The sequence below is a fragment of the Xenopus tropicalis genome, chromosome 5 (genome assembly GCF_000004195.4).
Source record: "Xenopus tropicalis strain Nigerian chromosome 5, UCB_Xtro_10.0, whole genome shotgun sequence".
In the NCBI taxonomy this organism is placed as follows: domain Eukaryota; kingdom Metazoa; phylum Chordata; class Amphibia; order Anura; family Pipidae; genus Xenopus; species Xenopus tropicalis.
The window spans coordinates 54,549,799-54,567,825 of NC_030681.2; the positions used below are offsets into that span (position 1 = coordinate 54,549,799).

General features: G+C 39.2%; 1 protein-coding gene across 10 annotated transcripts in view; it reads left to right on the plus strand.

Annotated features, from left to right (window-relative positions):
- Positions 1-5,905: 5,905 nt before the first annotated feature.
- qki (QKI, KH domain containing, RNA binding) overlaps positions 5,906-18,027 on the plus strand; it is a 97,224-nt gene continuing 85,102 nt past the window's right edge. For 3 of the 10 annotated variants that reach the window (XM_012962558.3, XM_012962560.3, XM_012962561.3), the window contains exons 1-2: positions 5,911-6,647; positions 6,833-6,984. In XM_012962558.3, the coding sequence (XP_012818012.1) occupies positions 6,586-6,647; positions 6,833-6,984 (214 nt within the window). In that variant the 5' untranslated portion in view covers positions 5,911-6,585. 10 annotated transcript variants of the gene reach the window in all.

Sequence of the window (18,027 nt, forward strand, 5' to 3'; positions counted from 1 at the left end):
GTACATGAAAATTATTTATAAATGAATTGTGGCCCAATGGGAAAAAGCCAAAACACACCTCAAATAGAAACATCTTCTGCTGACTTTGAGGTTCCCCCAGGCCCCGCACGCTGATCAGTAGAATTTGTTAACAAAGGCTTTGTTAGGACTCGCACATGAATTCACCTGCGGTGGTGCCTTCAGGAATTCCACTGCAAGAGAACCCATGAGTTAATTTGGTTGGAGAATGGACTTGTGTTTTGCAGTGGAATGCTCATCCCTAAGAACCCTAACAGTGATAGCAGAAGTAGGAGAGAGGAGTGAGCAGGCTTTATTTGCCACCAGCCAGCAACAAATCCCTCCAAACCATCACAGTTAATAACATTGACCCTGGCAGCATGCTACTTGCATAAGTCCCTTAAAGGCTTGTGTTAGTATATTGTAGTCTCTGGCCACCAAAGTAGCTTGGGGATCCACAAAGGCAGAAGCAGATGTGTTCACTTGTGGGGGCGCAGAGTTCTCTCCCCTACCCACACACATATACAGTGCTGTCCTTATTCCCCAAAAAGCTCTCTCCTCCATCTACCCATAAATGTACCCACTCATTCTCCCCTCCCTCCCTCTCCTTAATAGCATTTACCCCTGAAAATCTTTTTTTATCTGCACAGCTCTTTGTCCTGCTCCTTTTCTTATCAAAGTTTAAGTCCTGGTAGAGCCATGTGAGGATTGGATAGGCCGAGGGAAAGTTCAACCTTCAACCCCCAAGCCTATCCAATCTTTACACGGTTCTACCAGGACTTAAACATTGATTTTAAAAAAAAAAAGCGAGCTGTGCAGGTAAAAAGAAAACAAAACACAGGAACTGCAGCTCCTGCCCACCTTTCCTCCCTTCACACATTTTTCCCTGATGGCAGCCCTGGCCTACATTCAATAGCCATTCTACCTGACCAGTCAGTTTTCAGCATTCCATAGGGTATTACCAAACTTCAGAAAACATGCACCTACAGGTTTTCAAAGTTGCTGAACTCCCATTTGCCAAGTTTTCACCTCAAAATCACACAATTGCCCATCTGACAGAGGAGACTAATGGAACCTGATTCTTGCTGTTTTAATATAATAGCAGAATTCCTTGGTGACTTCTAATATGCATATATTGAACAGCAGTAAGCACATTGTTATTTATAAGACTTACAGGAGACTTGAGAAAACCTATCAATAACGTTTTTTAAACAAATGTTAAAAAAAAATGTAGCACCTACTTTCTAATATTTCTAGAGAGTTAAAAAATTCTCTGCACTTGACACATACAGAAACACCCACCTACATTGTGAATATTTGTTTGAAAGATGAACACATACATGTAGTGGTTCAGTTATTTTGTGTCTAGTAAAATAAGAAACAACTTGTTTTTCTGCATTCTTAATCACTATCACAAAGAAACATATAGCCTGGCGTGGTTTGCCCTTTATTCTAGAAATTCTAGTTACTCTAGCATTCCGCAACACAGGACCCATGACCTGTTCTTTCAAAAGGGAACTTAATTCTCATAAGGTTTTGAGCTCATATTCTTGGGAACTAGAAGACGATGGAACACTGGGCACTGGGATAGGGATATACACAACCACTGTCATCAATATGTGGCACAAAATGGCAGACTAAGGGGCTGATTTACTAACCCACGAATCCGAATCCGAATGGGAAAAATTCCGATTGGAAAACGAACATTTTGCGACTTTTTCGCATTTTTTTCCATTTTTTCGTCGCCGTTACGACTTTTCGTAAATTGTCGCGACTTTTTTGTAACCATTACGACTTGTGCGAATTGTCACGACTTTTTCGTAGTCGTTACGATTTGCTCGTATCTTGTTGCGACTTTTTCGTATTGAGCGCTCGTAAACTGCGGGCAAAACTTTCAGACTTGCATGATTTTGGAAGCCTCCCATAGGACTCAATGGCACGCTGCAGCTCCAACCTGGCCCAAGAAAAGTCACGATACTGAAGCTTGAATGAATCCATACTCGGCGCGAAGGCTACGAAAAAGTTGCGACAATTCGCGCAAGTCGTAACGCTACGAAAAAGTCGCGATATTTTGCGAAAGTTGTAACGGCTACGAAAAAGTCGCGACAATTTACGAAAAAATCGCAAAATACTGATCATTACGAAAAAAACGCATTCGGACGCCTTCGGACCGTTCGTGGATTAGTAAATCAGCCCCTAAGCCTCATGTTTTTATTCACAGCTGTATTGTTCTTTCAAAGGGGTAAATTGCAGCCCACAAAATGTTCGCAGAGGTGCATTTGCCACTCCACTCATTCTATTTGTTGTCCTGTAACCATTATTTTGTTCTTATTAGTAAGAAGCCATTTTATCTACAATAACTTTTGAATTAGGCACCCCTCCCAGAACACCACATAACATTTTTAATTACAATAAGCTTTCAAGTCTAGCAGAGACAGTACTAAGGAAATATTATATAATATTCTAACGTGAATTATACTGGAGAGGATTTACACTTTAAACGTTGGTTTCTTTAATCAAATAGGCAAAGTTTTGTGTAATACATAAGTGTAGTATATCTGATCCTTTTTCTGGATTAGATATGGAGAAGAAGGGCTGACTATTAGAGTGATTTTAGCCTGGTTTAAAAAGAGGTAGATGTTACTGTACACTTTAAAGAATGTAACAATATGGTATATGACCATATATACTTCCTAGGAAAAACACTACCACCAGCAAATTAGCATACTATCTTCATCAGGCAAAATTCAATGTTGAATGAACAGTGTATAGTACAGGTACCATTCATCAACACTGGGCATATTTGCCCATGGGCAGTAACCCATAACAACCAACCGATGTATCCTAGTTGGGATCAAGTATAAGGTACTGTTCTATTATTACAAAGAAAATTAAAATTAAAATCTTGAATTGTTTGGTTACAATAGAAGATGGCCTTCCCGTAATTTGGAGTTTTCAGGTTTCCAGATAACGGATCCCATACCTGTATTTGCTAAGCAATCTTAAAACCATTTGAAAGGTATACAGGACAAAGGTGTTAGAGAATTGTATTCCATAAACTAAATTTAGTGCTTACTAAATGAAGTTGGCATTTTTTTTCTAAAAAAGAAAACCTACAATTATCAAAAGACAGTTGATATAGCATTTTACTATTGCTAAAGTTGCACTTCCCCCTTTTTTTTACATTACTAGCATATATTCTCTCTCAGAGCCTTCTAGCTTTTACCACCGAGCCAAGCATCTCATGCATGTTAAGCATTTAGTGCCAACAAGGGCAGTCTGTCATTGGTATCAGATCGGTTAGTACGTATTTGCTTATTTATTTATACATATTTATCATATCACCCCTTAAAGGAAAAGAAAGGTAAAAACTAAGTTAGCTTTATCAGAAAGGTCTATATAAATACAGCCATAAGCACTCACAGAAACGCTGCACTGAGTTCCCTGTCAAAAGATTTGTTGTGTCTGTTTTCCTCTGCCAGAGATACGCAGCTCTCTGTTCTCTCCCCTCTCCCTCAATAATGCTAAGAACTCACTCCCCTCCTTTGGAATGTGCATCTGAGCCAATCAGCAGGAAGCTGACTCATAGGGGCTGTTTCAAATTTGGATTTGATACAATAATTTAATGAAGATCGCAAATATCACGAAAATGCTTACGAAAAAATCGCATTAGTCACTATAATATCGTATTGGCGATCCAAAAGTCCCAAATTTTTGTACCGAACGATTGTAAACAGCGGCAGAACCTTTCCAAATTTTTCGCACAGGCGTATGAAAAAGTCGTGCAAGAGTACAAAAAATGACGCGGGCATATGAAAAAGTCGCGCAAGCACGAAAAAATGGGTGAAAATATGCTTGGAACATTCTAATGAACGCTCCGAGCGTTCGTGTCTTAATAAATCTCCCCCATAGTCTAACCGTGTATGGCCACCTTTAGGGGTTCGGCAACCTTCTCTGTAACTAGGCCCTTGAATGCCACAAGTGTTAGCGATCAGGACACATCACAGTTAAACAAGCCTGGACTGGGATTCAAACTAGGCCCTGGCATTTCAAGTATGCAGAGGCCCCCACCAGCCTACTAAATAGTAACTGTTTACGGCATCCTACAACAGCCCCTCTGGCATTTGCCAGAATCCACAGATTGCCAGTTTGGGCCTGGAGTAAAATATCTTTGCTACATTGTATTTTTTATAACGGGTATACATTCCCTACTGGTTCCAAATAATGCACTGGATGTAAAAAAGGCTACTTGCAATAAGGTGAACTACCCCTTTATGGTGCTTAAGAAACCAAGTGAGCCCTAATTAAATCAATCATAACTACTACCATTTCAGCTGGGGTCACCATCAAATATATACACTGTGTGCATATGCAGCTCTAAGGCAAAACCACTTTAGATTGTAAGATCTTGTGAGCAGGGCCTACTGATCCTGTTTTGTCTCTTGTTGAATTATTGTAAGATTCATGTTTGTTATACATTAGTTGAAAGCACTGCATAACATGCTAATGCTATATAAATAAATGATGATGATAAAATATAATATGAATGCCATTAGAATTTACCTTTAATTTGTGTTACATAAAGAATCAACATAGTGCAAAATCATTTCTAGTGCACCTAGAGGTCACAGCCTTCTGAAGGGGACATTTTGCAGCAGATGTATACTGAAGTGCTTGTACCACTGACATCTGTGGCTGAATCCCACCCACTACATAAAGGGAGCTTGACACCTCTATGTTATGCTTTAGAACATACATGATTTGCACGAATGGTTTAGGGAGGTGGCAAACTTAGCTTCCTCTTAGATAGTGAGCGTTTAAGTCAGGGCTGTGCTGCAAAAAGCAAAAGTGTCAAAAGTTACATCTTAATAAATACTGTACTTAATAAATACTGTACCTTTGTTGTTTGTGTACTACACTATAGTAATGACTGTGTTTAATACACTGACTGAAACACAGAATACAGGGAAGCAGTGTGACCTTGGGGAAGTTCAATGTTGTACCCATTTTCTAGGTACTGTGAATCCCTCTCTATACAGGCAAGCCTGTGCCCCTGCAAACTATGGAGAAGGATTCACTGTGCGTAGAAAAATCTGAGTACAAAATTGCATCATATTATGTTGAGGACCATCAGAATAAATGTATTATTATGTCCAGCACTGACTCAGCTGCCAGTCTAAAGCGCCAACAAGTTCTGCAGCGCATGCTAAAAAAGACTCTCTGGGTTACCATGGAGTCTGGTCGTCTGAGCACTTTGATTGATTACTGAATAAATTAGATTCAGAAATAAATTGAAAAGCAAACAAATTTTTGGCTAAGTTTCTTCCTTTGCTACCAAATGCTGGGGGTATAGCTGACTTGTTAGCTTTCACGGGACTGTGACACTTGACATACATACATCAAATGGGAAGCCCAATCTGAGCCCCTGCAGCTATTGTTGGACTACAACTACCGCCCCCCTCGCCGCCCCCCCCATGGATGTCAGGGGATGCAACTTGTGGCACTCCATATAAGCTTGATATGTAACATCCACTAAGGGCATGTCTGATACTTAACCCAGTCAGTCGCACAATATACAGTTGCGTCAAAACAGTTAACGACGAACGCATAAACAATATGCAGCATGAGGCATAGTGCAGCATAGAAGCGACGCTACGGCAAGTAACCGCGTACGGACTTTAGGTGAGTTTTAGTCGTGCGACAGCCTGGAAGCCACAGGTCTGATAGTCTATATAACGGGCTAGTTTATTTTCGTTTTTGTGGCCCCCGCAAAATAAAACTATATCATAAATAGCGCTTTCGCTGCCTATGCACCTCCACCCCCTGAACAAAAAGAGTCTCTATTACGCCTCTCACACCAACCATTACCAAGGGGATAAATAGAAGAATGCCAAAAACAGGGTAAAGAGCCCCGCTCTCCAAATTCTCCAGCCTACTCCCCTACACCTCCCCCTTCCCTGTTTGGCTCCACCTCGTTCTCTCCCCCCAGCTCTCCGCCTATCCCCTCCACTCCCCGCCTTCCACCCTCTTCCTCTCTCTCTCTCGCTGCCGCCTGAACTGAAGCGAACTCCACAAGAGGGAGAAGCGGGTTGAAGCAGCATACAGCACGGGTAGGGCAGGAAGGAAAACGGATTCACTGTGCCTGGTCCATACGTAGCTACATATTCTCAGACACCCGCCAACGTTTGCTTTACAAACGGGAAACCCAGGCAGCCTGGGGCGGAGCGGAGAGGCGAAGGAGGAGGCGGCCGGGACCCGAGTAAGCAGACTATAGCCAAGCGCTCTCCCCTCTCCGCCGCATCCCAGACCTTTGTAAGGAGGGGAGATCCGGACAAGTACTAGCGACAGGAGTCGGAGGGAAAGGCTTTCTCATATATTTGTGTTCGGCTTTTGTTGTTCCCTATCTTCTCTGTCCTCGCAGCCTCATCTCCAGAGCCAGAGACTTTGCGATAGTCGGTGTATATCTGTATTTCTACGACGGGATCCTTCGCTGCGAAAGGGATTCCCACGGACAATTCGCCCGATATCCGGCCGCAGCCACATTAAACCCGATTTCAGCGCCTGCTTCTTTTCCCACCTCCTTTCTACATGTTTTTTGGACACGCAGGGGGCGACATAAGGAACAGTGCGGCTCCTGCATTTGGGCTGTTGTAAGTTTGCCTTTTATCTTCCTTTCTAGAATACCTTCATTTTTTTTATATAGAAAAGATACTTAACTATTTTTTTTATCTTGGGAAGTTTCCAACTCCCGTCTTTGTGTGATTTAGTCGTACATTTTTTTTTTTTGTACAGATTTTTTTTTTATTTTCTTTGTGTTTTTTTTTTGTTTCTTGAGAGATTGGAATATGGTTGGGGAAATGGAAACAAAGGAGAAGCCGAAGCCGACTCCAGACTATCTAATGCAACTAATGAACGACAAGAAGCTGATGAGCAGCCTGCCGAACTTCTGCGGGATATTTACCCACCTAGAGAGACTCTTGGATGAAGGTTTGTAGCTGCTTCTGCTTACTGTGGCTTCCCAGACATGTATGTGCTGGCACAGGATGTGAACATTTATTTATATATAGATCCATGTGCAGGAAGAGGTTGCCATACTGTTATTTGGAAGAGTACCCAGACATAAAGTAAAAATTCATTCAGTATGAACTTTTATCTTATAATATTTTCATGTACTTATAGTTGTTAGAAGTTGTATCTACTTATTTGTGTGTAAGCCCTTGTAGTCAGACATCAACCATTTTAGCCTGAGAGAGGCTCCCTGCAGTGTCCTTCCACAGGCATAGTGGCAGGAAGTCTGATGGGCATAGATAAAATGGTCTCATTTATGATCAAAGCTTTGTATCTCTGATATGGCTAATTCTAGTAAGTGCTTTAGAGGTATTACACATAGTCCTGTATTTTGCTGTTTTTGTGGTTTAGGTTTTGTATGCCATCCAAATTAGAAGCCTGTAAAATCACATGCTGCATGACAAATTGAAAGTATAAATGCATGCAGCACTCTCTATGTCAAATTCAAACAAGATATTAATTATAATTGGAAGAGATCCGAAACGTTTGGAATTCCACCCTGTAGTTGTTAAACTTAAACTACTTTTGTTTGTCAGCAAACAGGCTGTCAGTTTCAGGGATTTGTAGTTAAATAGCAGGAGGGCCGAAGGAAGGAATCTATTGTTTATAATGTGTTTCTATGAGAACAATAGTGCATATTGTGTTCATTGTTATGGTAGTGTAAGTCAGTTTTCCCAGTCAGTAGCAGTTGATTTCTGGGTAATAGTATAACTAACCCCTTTGAGGTTCTGCTGTGAGGCAGCAGAGTTTGGTTTTCATAGAAGGGCCCTCCCCACCCAAAGACATGCCTGTGCTGGCCATGTGATCTGTAGGAATGTTGGTTTATCGTCTGGTTACCGAACTCTTGTGATGCAATCGGGAGAAGGGGGTGGGGGTTAAAGTGGCTGCTGCTATGAAAAAACTGTACAATACAATTTGTCCAACAAGCCAGGTTTTCCCCTTGATGACTTCTTCCCTGATATATGGGTGTCCTTGATCACTCTGCTGCTTTATCCTCAAGTGTTACATTATAGCCTGAAAGTAATCACTAATAGGGCACATGTGACTAGCATATAGTTGGTTTATTTACCCAGTTAGGACACCACATTTCCTGTATTTATAGTGAAAGTGTTTAAAGAACTTTGGCAGAAATAATTGCAGAGGCACATGCTTTTTACAAGGGCCTCAGAGCAAAGTAATTTTCTTGCACACAGATTGAAAGTGGATTGTCTAGTTACATTCAGCACCATTTGTTGTAAGTCGGGGTTCTTCTAACAAATTGTAAATTGGGCTATCACTTGCATTTGTTTGGGCTAAAGCATTTTTTTCATAACTGTCATTTTTTCATTATTGCAGCTTTTATTAATGTAATGCTTTTATTTCAAAGGGTAATGTATAATGCTGAATATAAAACATACAGTGGTACTTTAAATATTACAGCATTCATGGTAAGGGTGGTTGAAGGCAGACTGCAGCATAGATCTCCAGACTGGGTGGGAGGTTATTTGAAAGGTGAGGGTGGTTGATAGTAATGGAATGTGTTAAATGGTCAAAACAGAAAAGCGGGCAGTAAGCTAAAATAATATACTGTTTTATTGTAAGATGCATACCCTTCATATATTACTAAACAGTAATATTGATCTGAAAAGCTAAATTGCAGCAATTGGGTTGTTTATACCTTGTCATTTTCTAGACTAAGGTAATCTGAGGTTAACAGAAGATAGAATCAATTTATTTATCTTCATGTTCATCTTTTTGTTAGTCCAGTATGTGAATGAAATAAACTGGGACCTTTCTATAAAGCATTTTGAGTGGTATCAGTTATGCAGTTTGTCAGTAGTTTAAAACTTAAATCATTCTAATTCAAGCCAGTTTAGAGTGTTTGTTTTCAATTCTGTTTTAAAACAACCCTCTTCCTATAGATACATACTAAGCCCCTAATTGAAAGCTTCTTCTGTGGTTGCTTTTCCTTTTAATAAAAGGGAAACATGGTTTGCCTTTGCTACAGTTTGCTGTTAAAAAGGTAAGTGAGTTGGGCCTATCCACACACAAGAAGGGATTCTTGATGTGTTTGTTGCTGGATTTCTTGTGGTATTAGTTGCTGGATTTCTTGCAGTTTGGACTAGGTTCTTAATTAAGGCCTAGTTATGTAGTGCATGTTTATTTTGTAGCAGATTCATTTCCATGGAGAAAGTATGTTCTTTGTGATAAATACATTGCAGGCCTACCTGACACTTTGTATATTGATCTAAATAGAATATTAATGTAATTTTTAGATTCAGTTTATAGACAAGGTTTTGTTTTCATGAAAACTGATACTTAATGTATCCTTTTCAACATAACACTTTAAAATGTATTTAATTAGTGCCGTGACACACCACAAGTTACACACTCTCTCTCTCATCTCCTATTTTTTTTTTTTTTTATTCTTTGAGTGGGGGGTGAGGAGTAGCTTTTGCAGCTGTTGACTGGGCAAATGTAAATATTTGTCTAGCAAACACTGCAAAAGGCATTTTAATTCCTCTTTAAATTGCATTTTCTTTTTAACATTCTTCTAAGCCTTTGATAGATGGCAAGGGGAATATAAACCATGAAACTAAATTGTCTTTTATTTTAAAATTATGTTCTATATATTTAATATGTCTTGCAGCTTTTACTAAGTAGTGTGACTATGAGGCTCAGTGTTTTATAAGGTGACTTCTGTCAGGTGAAAAAAAAATGCCTTAGGAAAAACATTCATTCTATAAAGGTTTACGGTGTTCTTTGCATTACATCGAGTAACTCCTATTTTGGCCAGTGTGACCATGGATACTTTAGCCTGAGGGTGAAAAAACAGATGCATGCATAACACTGCATTTATATCAATTTGTAAATAAAACTGCCAAAGCATCAATCATATTTATATCTTAAAAGGGTGCCTTTATGTTATTATAAGTAATCAAATATGCTGCTACTGTGTCACTAAATTCAGCAGGTAAAAAATTAGACAGGAGAAGCGAACAAATGTACACAATTGGGGACAATGCATACATACATTCTAGAGGAAAGGGAAACGGAGGTTGGGAATTCTATGGCGCTTATGGGAGTTAAATATCCTGCTGTGGTATAACACTCTGAGGCCTGTATTTTCTTTGGTTTATTTTTAACATTTATTTCAAGTGTTGAATTAACAATGTTTTTTTGGCTGGTTATCTGCATACTTAGTGTTTTAAGGTTACATGTACGATACAGTACAATAGCAATGCTTGAAATCTAGTGACGTTAAGTTAATCGTCTCTTAATGTCTGTGGTATCCATTCACTGATATGTTGTATAATGTTTGTCTGCTGTTCTGCATTTTGTAGAGCTGTTCTTGTTTATGTTCTTAAGAAAAATAATTGTTGGGACAAGCTTTACAAACGATTGATAAATTTACACTCATGTTTGCAATTTTACACTATAGATCTTATCACTTGAAATGGAGATATATTAAAGCGCTTTTCTATAGTATTTTAGATTCTGTTTGGGGCATATAGAGATTACTCAGCCACATGGTAAGAGTACACACTTATTAAAAATTGATTTTTTTTTGACAGCCTGGATCCTTTTGTTGGGTATGTGTGTTCTCTGCAGTGTTGTTAGCCTTTAGTGCTTTGAGTTAAATTTGTCTTGTGCCTGTAAATTCTTCTGGGCCTCCAGTATCAGCTGTGGTCTTTTAGTTAAAGTAACCTGATGCTGCTAAATGATTGAAATGAAGGGCTTGGTTGTTCTTCCTGTTTTTGTGACTTGGGCTGTGGAGGCTGCAGGAATCTGCATGTGTTATGGGAGGGGGGCGCAGAAAACTTCTAGGAATGTCCAATAACAACTGACAGTAGAGGGAACGAGAACTCATGAAATGTTCTGAATGTTATCTCTTCAAATTCAGAACCACTAAGGGGCGCCAGCAGTTTTGTTTTTGGTATGAGTAGACTGGGTTTGTAAATAAAAAAAAAAAAAGGCATGGACACAGTTCTGTTGCTTCCTGTATGTGATTCTGCACAATATTGCATAATTATTTTCTACCAGTTCATTTTTGGATCACTAAAAAATGTAAATGAAGAAATTGAAATTATTTTTCATATTCTCATTTACCATGCCAAATTATTTAATTCTTTGCACACTAAAAGCTGACCACAGAAGCCCAGATGTGGTTGGGCAGTTTAGCTGTTTTCAGTCATATTGCCCAACTGCCTTGACATGTATGCCAGGTCAGGGCTGCGTTTTAAAATACCATTTTGCAATCCTGTTGGTCTGCATATCTGTTCTGTTTGAAAATATCATGTGCTGATGCAGCATGTAGCCGGGTGCATGGTGCGTCTTCAGATGAGGAAATAAAGAGCAGCTACAGCTGCTCTTCACTTCCTGCAGTTTTAATTGTTCAGGCTGTTGACCTAAGGCCAGTGGATGGTTTGGGCGCTCATATGGTATCAGTCTGATTCGTCTGACCCTGTTGGTCGGATGATGTAGAGAATTGGCAGGGGTAAAACAAATTCTTGTTAAGATAGGATTCAAGTTTTATTTAAAATAAAATTACATATATCATTTGTATTCATTTGAGCTACTTGACTAATTTTAGGTACCTGTCTTTCAATTTCTGCTGCTGCTGTCGCCGCTTGTTTTACTGTGCATTTTTTCAGTACTTATCCATACATCATTTTCAGTTCTGACATTTTTTTTTTATTTTTTTTTCCATGTTGTGCTGTATTAAACCAAATCTACATTAAAGAGAAGTGTACCTTTTTTTTAATATATTCTAGACGACCTTTTTATAAGCCAATTTTCAACTGGTCTTTGTTGATTTTTCAAATGATAAGCTATTCACTCTCTCTCTCTGGCAAAGTGGGTCCGGGGACCGCATCAACGAGCCAAAGCAGTTCCCGATCCGACTAGATTTTTTAACCTGCCCGATCGAGATCTGGCCGATTTCATGCCAAATATCGGTCGGGCAGGCCCATCGGTAGTGCCCATACACGGGCCCATTAGCTGCCGAATTGGTCTAAGGGACCGATATTGGCAGCTAGAATCGGCCTGTGTATGGGGGCCTTAAGTTTTGTGAAGACACACAGAACTACTAGTAGCAGCTACTTTTTCACAGCTACTAAACACCAGAAAGTCTCCTGCCATAGATAATACTGAGAATTGCCTCTACTAAAACACATGTCAAGACAATTATCAGTAAATGATCAGCATTGTCTATTTCTGTAGCCGTGACAAGTAGCTACTACTAGTAGTTCTGTGTGTCAGTTGTACTGCAGAACAATGTAAATGTGTTGGAAATACCACTCTAAATCATACTAAAAGCTGGGGGCAGACCGCTCCCTAGGGTGTTTTTTTCCCCAAATTCGTCCAATCGGTGACCATACTGGCTCATTAATCTGGTCCTCTCTTAGACTTTTCCTATCCTCTTCATTGCAATGCAATTAGCATGGTATTGCCCACCGGGGTGCAAGCAGACATGACAGATATCAACAAAGATGTCTGCCAGATTTAGCTTTTAATACAGTAAAGGCAATAATAATATTTAACCATACCTTATTTATTAGAATAATTTTTGCTGATTATGGATATTGGGTCAGTAATAAATTATTTGTATATTCTGCGCTTGTCCTATATATCGATTTGGCAGCTTATCTGCCGTATATGGGCACCATCGACGGACCTCCCCGGATCGGGGACCGCATCAGCTCGTTGGTGAAGTCCCCGAACCAAGGGCGCCTATGTCTGCCAAATTACCCCGATATCTCTCACCTGTAAGTGGGCATATCAGGAAGATCTGCTTGCTTGGCGACCTTGCCAAGCAAGCGGATCTTACAGTGTATGGCCACCTTTAGTCTACACCAATTTATTTTGAAATGAAAAACTTTGCCAGGTAAGGTACTGTTCTTTTGACAAGAACCAACAATGTGGGCCTTTATCATGGTGGCTGCATTATGTATAGAGAAGGAGGCCCTCCACCAAGCGTTTACCAGTTTTGTGGCCAGGAATAAATTTGGGGCTGCTAATCCACCCATGTCTCTGAAAGGTGTTGTAAAATCTTTAAGGCTGTCCTTGGTGTTGAGTAGGCCAGTGTAGGTAACAACTGGGGATCATCATTGGGGTCTTGCTGTATAAATAGGTAAATTTAGGTAGTAGGATAATTTTAATAGGTTGATCTGTTCCAGTTAAGATTGCCACATGCCTTAATTTCAGTTTCCAATAGGGAGATTAGAGTAAGAGATTAAGGTCCAGGTATTTATCTGTCCCTGTGTATATGGAGTTATCCACTTTATTACAATAAAAGTACTTTTTTTTTATACATTAAACAGATTGGAAGGATACATTTTCAACAAAGTTACTCATGAAAAAGTTGTAAATACACCTTTCAAACAGTGGCTTGTGAATTTCCTCGTCTGAAGATGCACCATGTACCCGGCGACATGCTGCATGATATTTTCAAAATAAGCGGTATATAGGGACCGCGTGCTTACGATTGATGGAATTTTTTGACAAAAAAAAAGTTAAACATGTCTAAGAGGAGAACAACTGTTTACACATACGGTATATGTTTTGCTTTTGTTCATTAACTTTTTCCAAGGGGACCAATCTAGAGCTGCTTATTGCTAGGCAACAGGTTTTTTTCATTGAATTATCTAAATATGTGAAGTCTGTATTTCTAGCGTTTTGTAACTTAATGTAGAGTTGATATTGTTGGTAGGGAGAGAGTTAAATGTTAAAACAGATACAGGAGGGACAAGGAAGCTGGAGTACTTTTATCATGTGTTCACAAACTTCCAGGAAGGGGGTCTGTTCCGGAGCATAGAATACAGTGTTTCCTACTATTGTTTGCTCTGCTGTATGTTTGATCATAGGGTATGCATTTTGTATTTTCACAACAATCCTTTCTGTGCATTCAGTGCCTGTGCAACTTGTGGCAGCCCAATCTTTTGAGGTCACTTTAAATTTTGAACAGGGATTTATTTACTAATTATATTGTAATTTTCGGTTAAGTTCAAGCATTTTCCATTATTACTGTTTTTATACTTTGAGCTCTTCTGCAAAATATCTTAAATGTTTTAATCAAGATTTTCTACATATTGTGTTTGTCTTAAATATATTAAATGAAAATATTTTGTTTCTTGCTTTTATGATGGTGTTCTGGAGACAGCTTGCAGTAGTAAGCATGGAAAAGTGTATTCTGCATAGGCAGGCTTGTTATTCCTACCCAGTCAGCAGTGCCTTTTGTAGTTTAGCAGCCCCTGTAAAGTGTACTGAGGGGTGGCATTCTGTGATGTACCGCTGGTGCACATTAGTATCTCTTTTAGGGGTTCATCCTAAAGCACAATTCAGCACAAGTATATTTGAGGCCTGTAAGGAAGAGTTGCAATGAAATTACTGCATACTATTTATAAAAGTAGTTTTATTGACTCCTTAGGTGCAAGGTCCAGTGGAGCAACATCTGGACATATAGCCCCTGTTTTCTCATTACAGCAGATAAATAAGGAAACTGTGAACTGTTATATTTTTGGAAAAAATCCAAGCTAAGTGACAGCATCTGCACAGAGCAGAGTTTGGCCTTAAAATGTAGTTAGTGTAAGGTAGTGCCACACTGGGTGGATTCTCATCCTGCGGATAAACACAGGCAGAGAATCCGCCCCTACAATTGAAAAATCTGATTGTGGCTGCACCTGAAACGGCCTGACTGCAGCCACACTAAGCAGAATTCGGTGCAAAACTGCTGTAGGGGCAGATTCTCACCCTGCATTTATCCACAAGCTGAGAATCCAGTGTGGCACTAGCCTAATGTTAAAAAAAAAATCAAAATTGCTCTGCTTAGGTGTCACATTGATTACTGTGTGATATTAACTTAAAGATGAGTCTTAGTAGAGGTATGTTGTTAGTATGCTTAGTAGAAGTATGTTGTTAGTATGAAAAGGTCAATTCAGTTAGGTCGTTTTTGTTGTATGCCAGCACACCATATTTCCAGCCAGCTAGATGTGACTCACAGGTTTTCTTTTGCTATGTTTTGAATGTTATACCAGGCTTCTGAATTGCTTGCACCTCTGAGGTTTCCTTATCCCAGGCAGATGATGCTGTAGATCAGAGTTCAGGGTCTCCATTGTTCTACCTAGAAGCAAAATCACAATTTTATTTCTTGCAGCTGTGAGTGCTGGAATGTTGTGTTTTGTTGCAGGCCATAACTAGTGAAATCTCTGAGGGTGTAAGTTCAGCTGTGTAAATATTAATGTACAATAACTCATAAAATGTTCCAGTAAAATGTATACACCTGTAAGCCTACTCTTCATCTTATTTATATACCCAAAATTACTCGCAACTTTGCTGTTAATTTGTAAAGCCTTTTATAGGTCTGTTTGAGAGCCCAGAACCATTTTTTCTTGTATAAATTAATTGTTATGTTGATTGCGGAGTAATCTGCCTATTTAAATCAGAACAACCAAACTGATCATGAAAATTACTAATATACTAGCACAGGTGTAAGTAAAGCCTTTAAAGCGCTTTAATAGGGCCACTAAGTAAGAGGTTTTTATAGATATTATTAAGGAGAAGGAAAGGTGTAATCACTTATCTTATACCCCAGGCTGGAGTAAACCGCACCAGCCCAGGGTAGCTGCAAATGAGCAATTAATCCTCTTCCTTATTCTGTCTTCGTGCTGCTTGCACATGCTTAACTTTCAGTGGGAAAATACTCCTGTAACTTTTGGAAACCTTGTGGTGATATTCCAGTCTGAGCTGCAGTTGGATTTTGGCCATCAGTAAAATTTATAGGATAGTTGTCTTTAAAGGCATACCAAGTTTTTAATAGATTGTATGTTGAAGACTATTTTAAAATGCAAAGTTAACAACATTCTTTACCATTGAGTTTGAACTTGAGCAATTTAGATGGCTTGAATTGATAAACTGCCTTTTTCCATCCCAAATTAATGTGTGGTTGTGTCCAAGAAAAATGTATATTATTTATTATTATTGATCAGAATGATAAAAAGGGAACACCAAAAAGGGAAAAAGGATGGTAATTGTATGTGGGTTTTTTTTTGTTTTTTTTTTTACGCTATACAATATATCAATATATTTACATGGAAGTGGAGATTTTCTTTTTGGTGGTACTGACCCCTTTAATTTATGCTTCCTTCAAACATGTTTACTGGCTGTAGTGAGTCTTTGTCTCTGATGTAAAAACAACAAGGAATTCATGTTACTGGTACTGAATCTGTGTGCTGTTTTAAAGCAAATTACTCTTCCTGTATGTATTTTTATAGACATTCTGGCAGCATATTAAGGTCTTTGATTGTTAGGCCTTTTTGTCCATGATATTGCTGAATGTCTCCTAATTAGGCTTGTCGTACAGTAAGTTTTGACTTGTGCATGCCTCTATGGCTGACAGGAGATGCTAGTGTTATGCTAAGTACTTGCACTTCCTGACAGTTCTGGCTGATAGGAGTACAGCAGGAGTCTGCTATTGGAAACAACAGGCCTTTGCACAGCCGAATGAACACTTCTCCATGTCCGGACTGGCGAATACTGAGAATCATTATATTACAGTAACATTGAGTGCTAGGCACCACTACCTCCTCAATATTCATCAACAAAATTATAAAACCAGTAGAACTCATTGCTTTGGGGTAGGGGGCAGTATGATTCTCTGAAACCCAAATGACAATTGCTCTTTGTACCTTAGAATTAGATGTTGATGGCTTGTTCACTTTAATGGATAACTATATCATATTAATCCCTGAAAATTTATCTTGTGTGTTTAACATTTAACTTTAGTACTGTTGTGCCAGGGAGATAGGACCTGAGGGGTTGGTTTACAACGATACCTGCACAAGTGATTATGCTGGTGGTGTGAAGATCCAGTAAGGCTACAACAGTGCTGTGTTTTTAATATAGCCTACTGTTTTTAGTCTAAGGCAATGATCCCCAACCAGTGGCTCGTGAGCAACATGTTGCTTACCAACCCTTTGGGTGCTCCTCCCAGTGGCCTCAAAGCAGGTGCTTATTTTTTAATTCTGAGCTTGGTGTCAAGTTTTGCCAAACAGAGCTTCTTGTCAACATAGGGGCTACCAAATAGCCAATCAAAGCTCTTATTTGGCATCCCTATGAACTTTTTAAATGCTTGTGTTGCTCTCCAATTCTTTTTACATTTAAATGTTCACGGGTCGAAAAGATTGGGGATTCCTGGTCTAAGACCACACAAGGTTGATTGTCAGCCTGCGTATAAGTGCAGGCTGACTATTCACCTGTATGGGTAAAAAATGTATTTGAAAAGATGTCGTCATATTGATGTAAAATACAGAAAGATCATACATCTACGTATGATCTGATATTGTTCGCTGACTTCCGCTGGCAATCATGACATGCACAAGGAACAATTGTTCAACGACAAATGTCTGGCACTCACACCAACTGGCAGATTTTATCGCTGAACGTCCAAAATTTTTAAACCTAGCAGATCAATTTTTTGCCTGATAATGTTGGGCCAGTTAGTGGCCCAATGATTGTTTGTTCACCACATCCTTCTTTACTTTACTTTTAGTTTTAAAGTAAAAAATCGTCTTGTGTATAGCCACCTTAAGTCTTGTTGTGGTTGGTGGATATTTGCGGCATGTGTGCATCCAGGTGGATTCACTGCAGGCTCAACAAAAAGATTTTTGCAAATGTATGGACATATTACTAGCATTCGCTTATCTGCAGGCTGACTTTAAACCTGTGTGACCTTACCCTAAAAGGTACTTTGCTTTATCTTCTGACCAACATTTGAATAACAGCAATTTATTTTTTGGGCCGCCCTATAAAGTGTCCTTTAGTAGGTTTGCTTTATTAAAGTGGAGGGTATTGCCTGTGTTGTTGGTAGCCATTGCAGCAGAGAAATGCTGATATTTAGGTTAGGTGCAGGCTAATTAAAGGAACAGTAACACCAAAAAATGAAAGTGTACAAAAGTAACTAAAATATAATGTACTGTTGCCCTG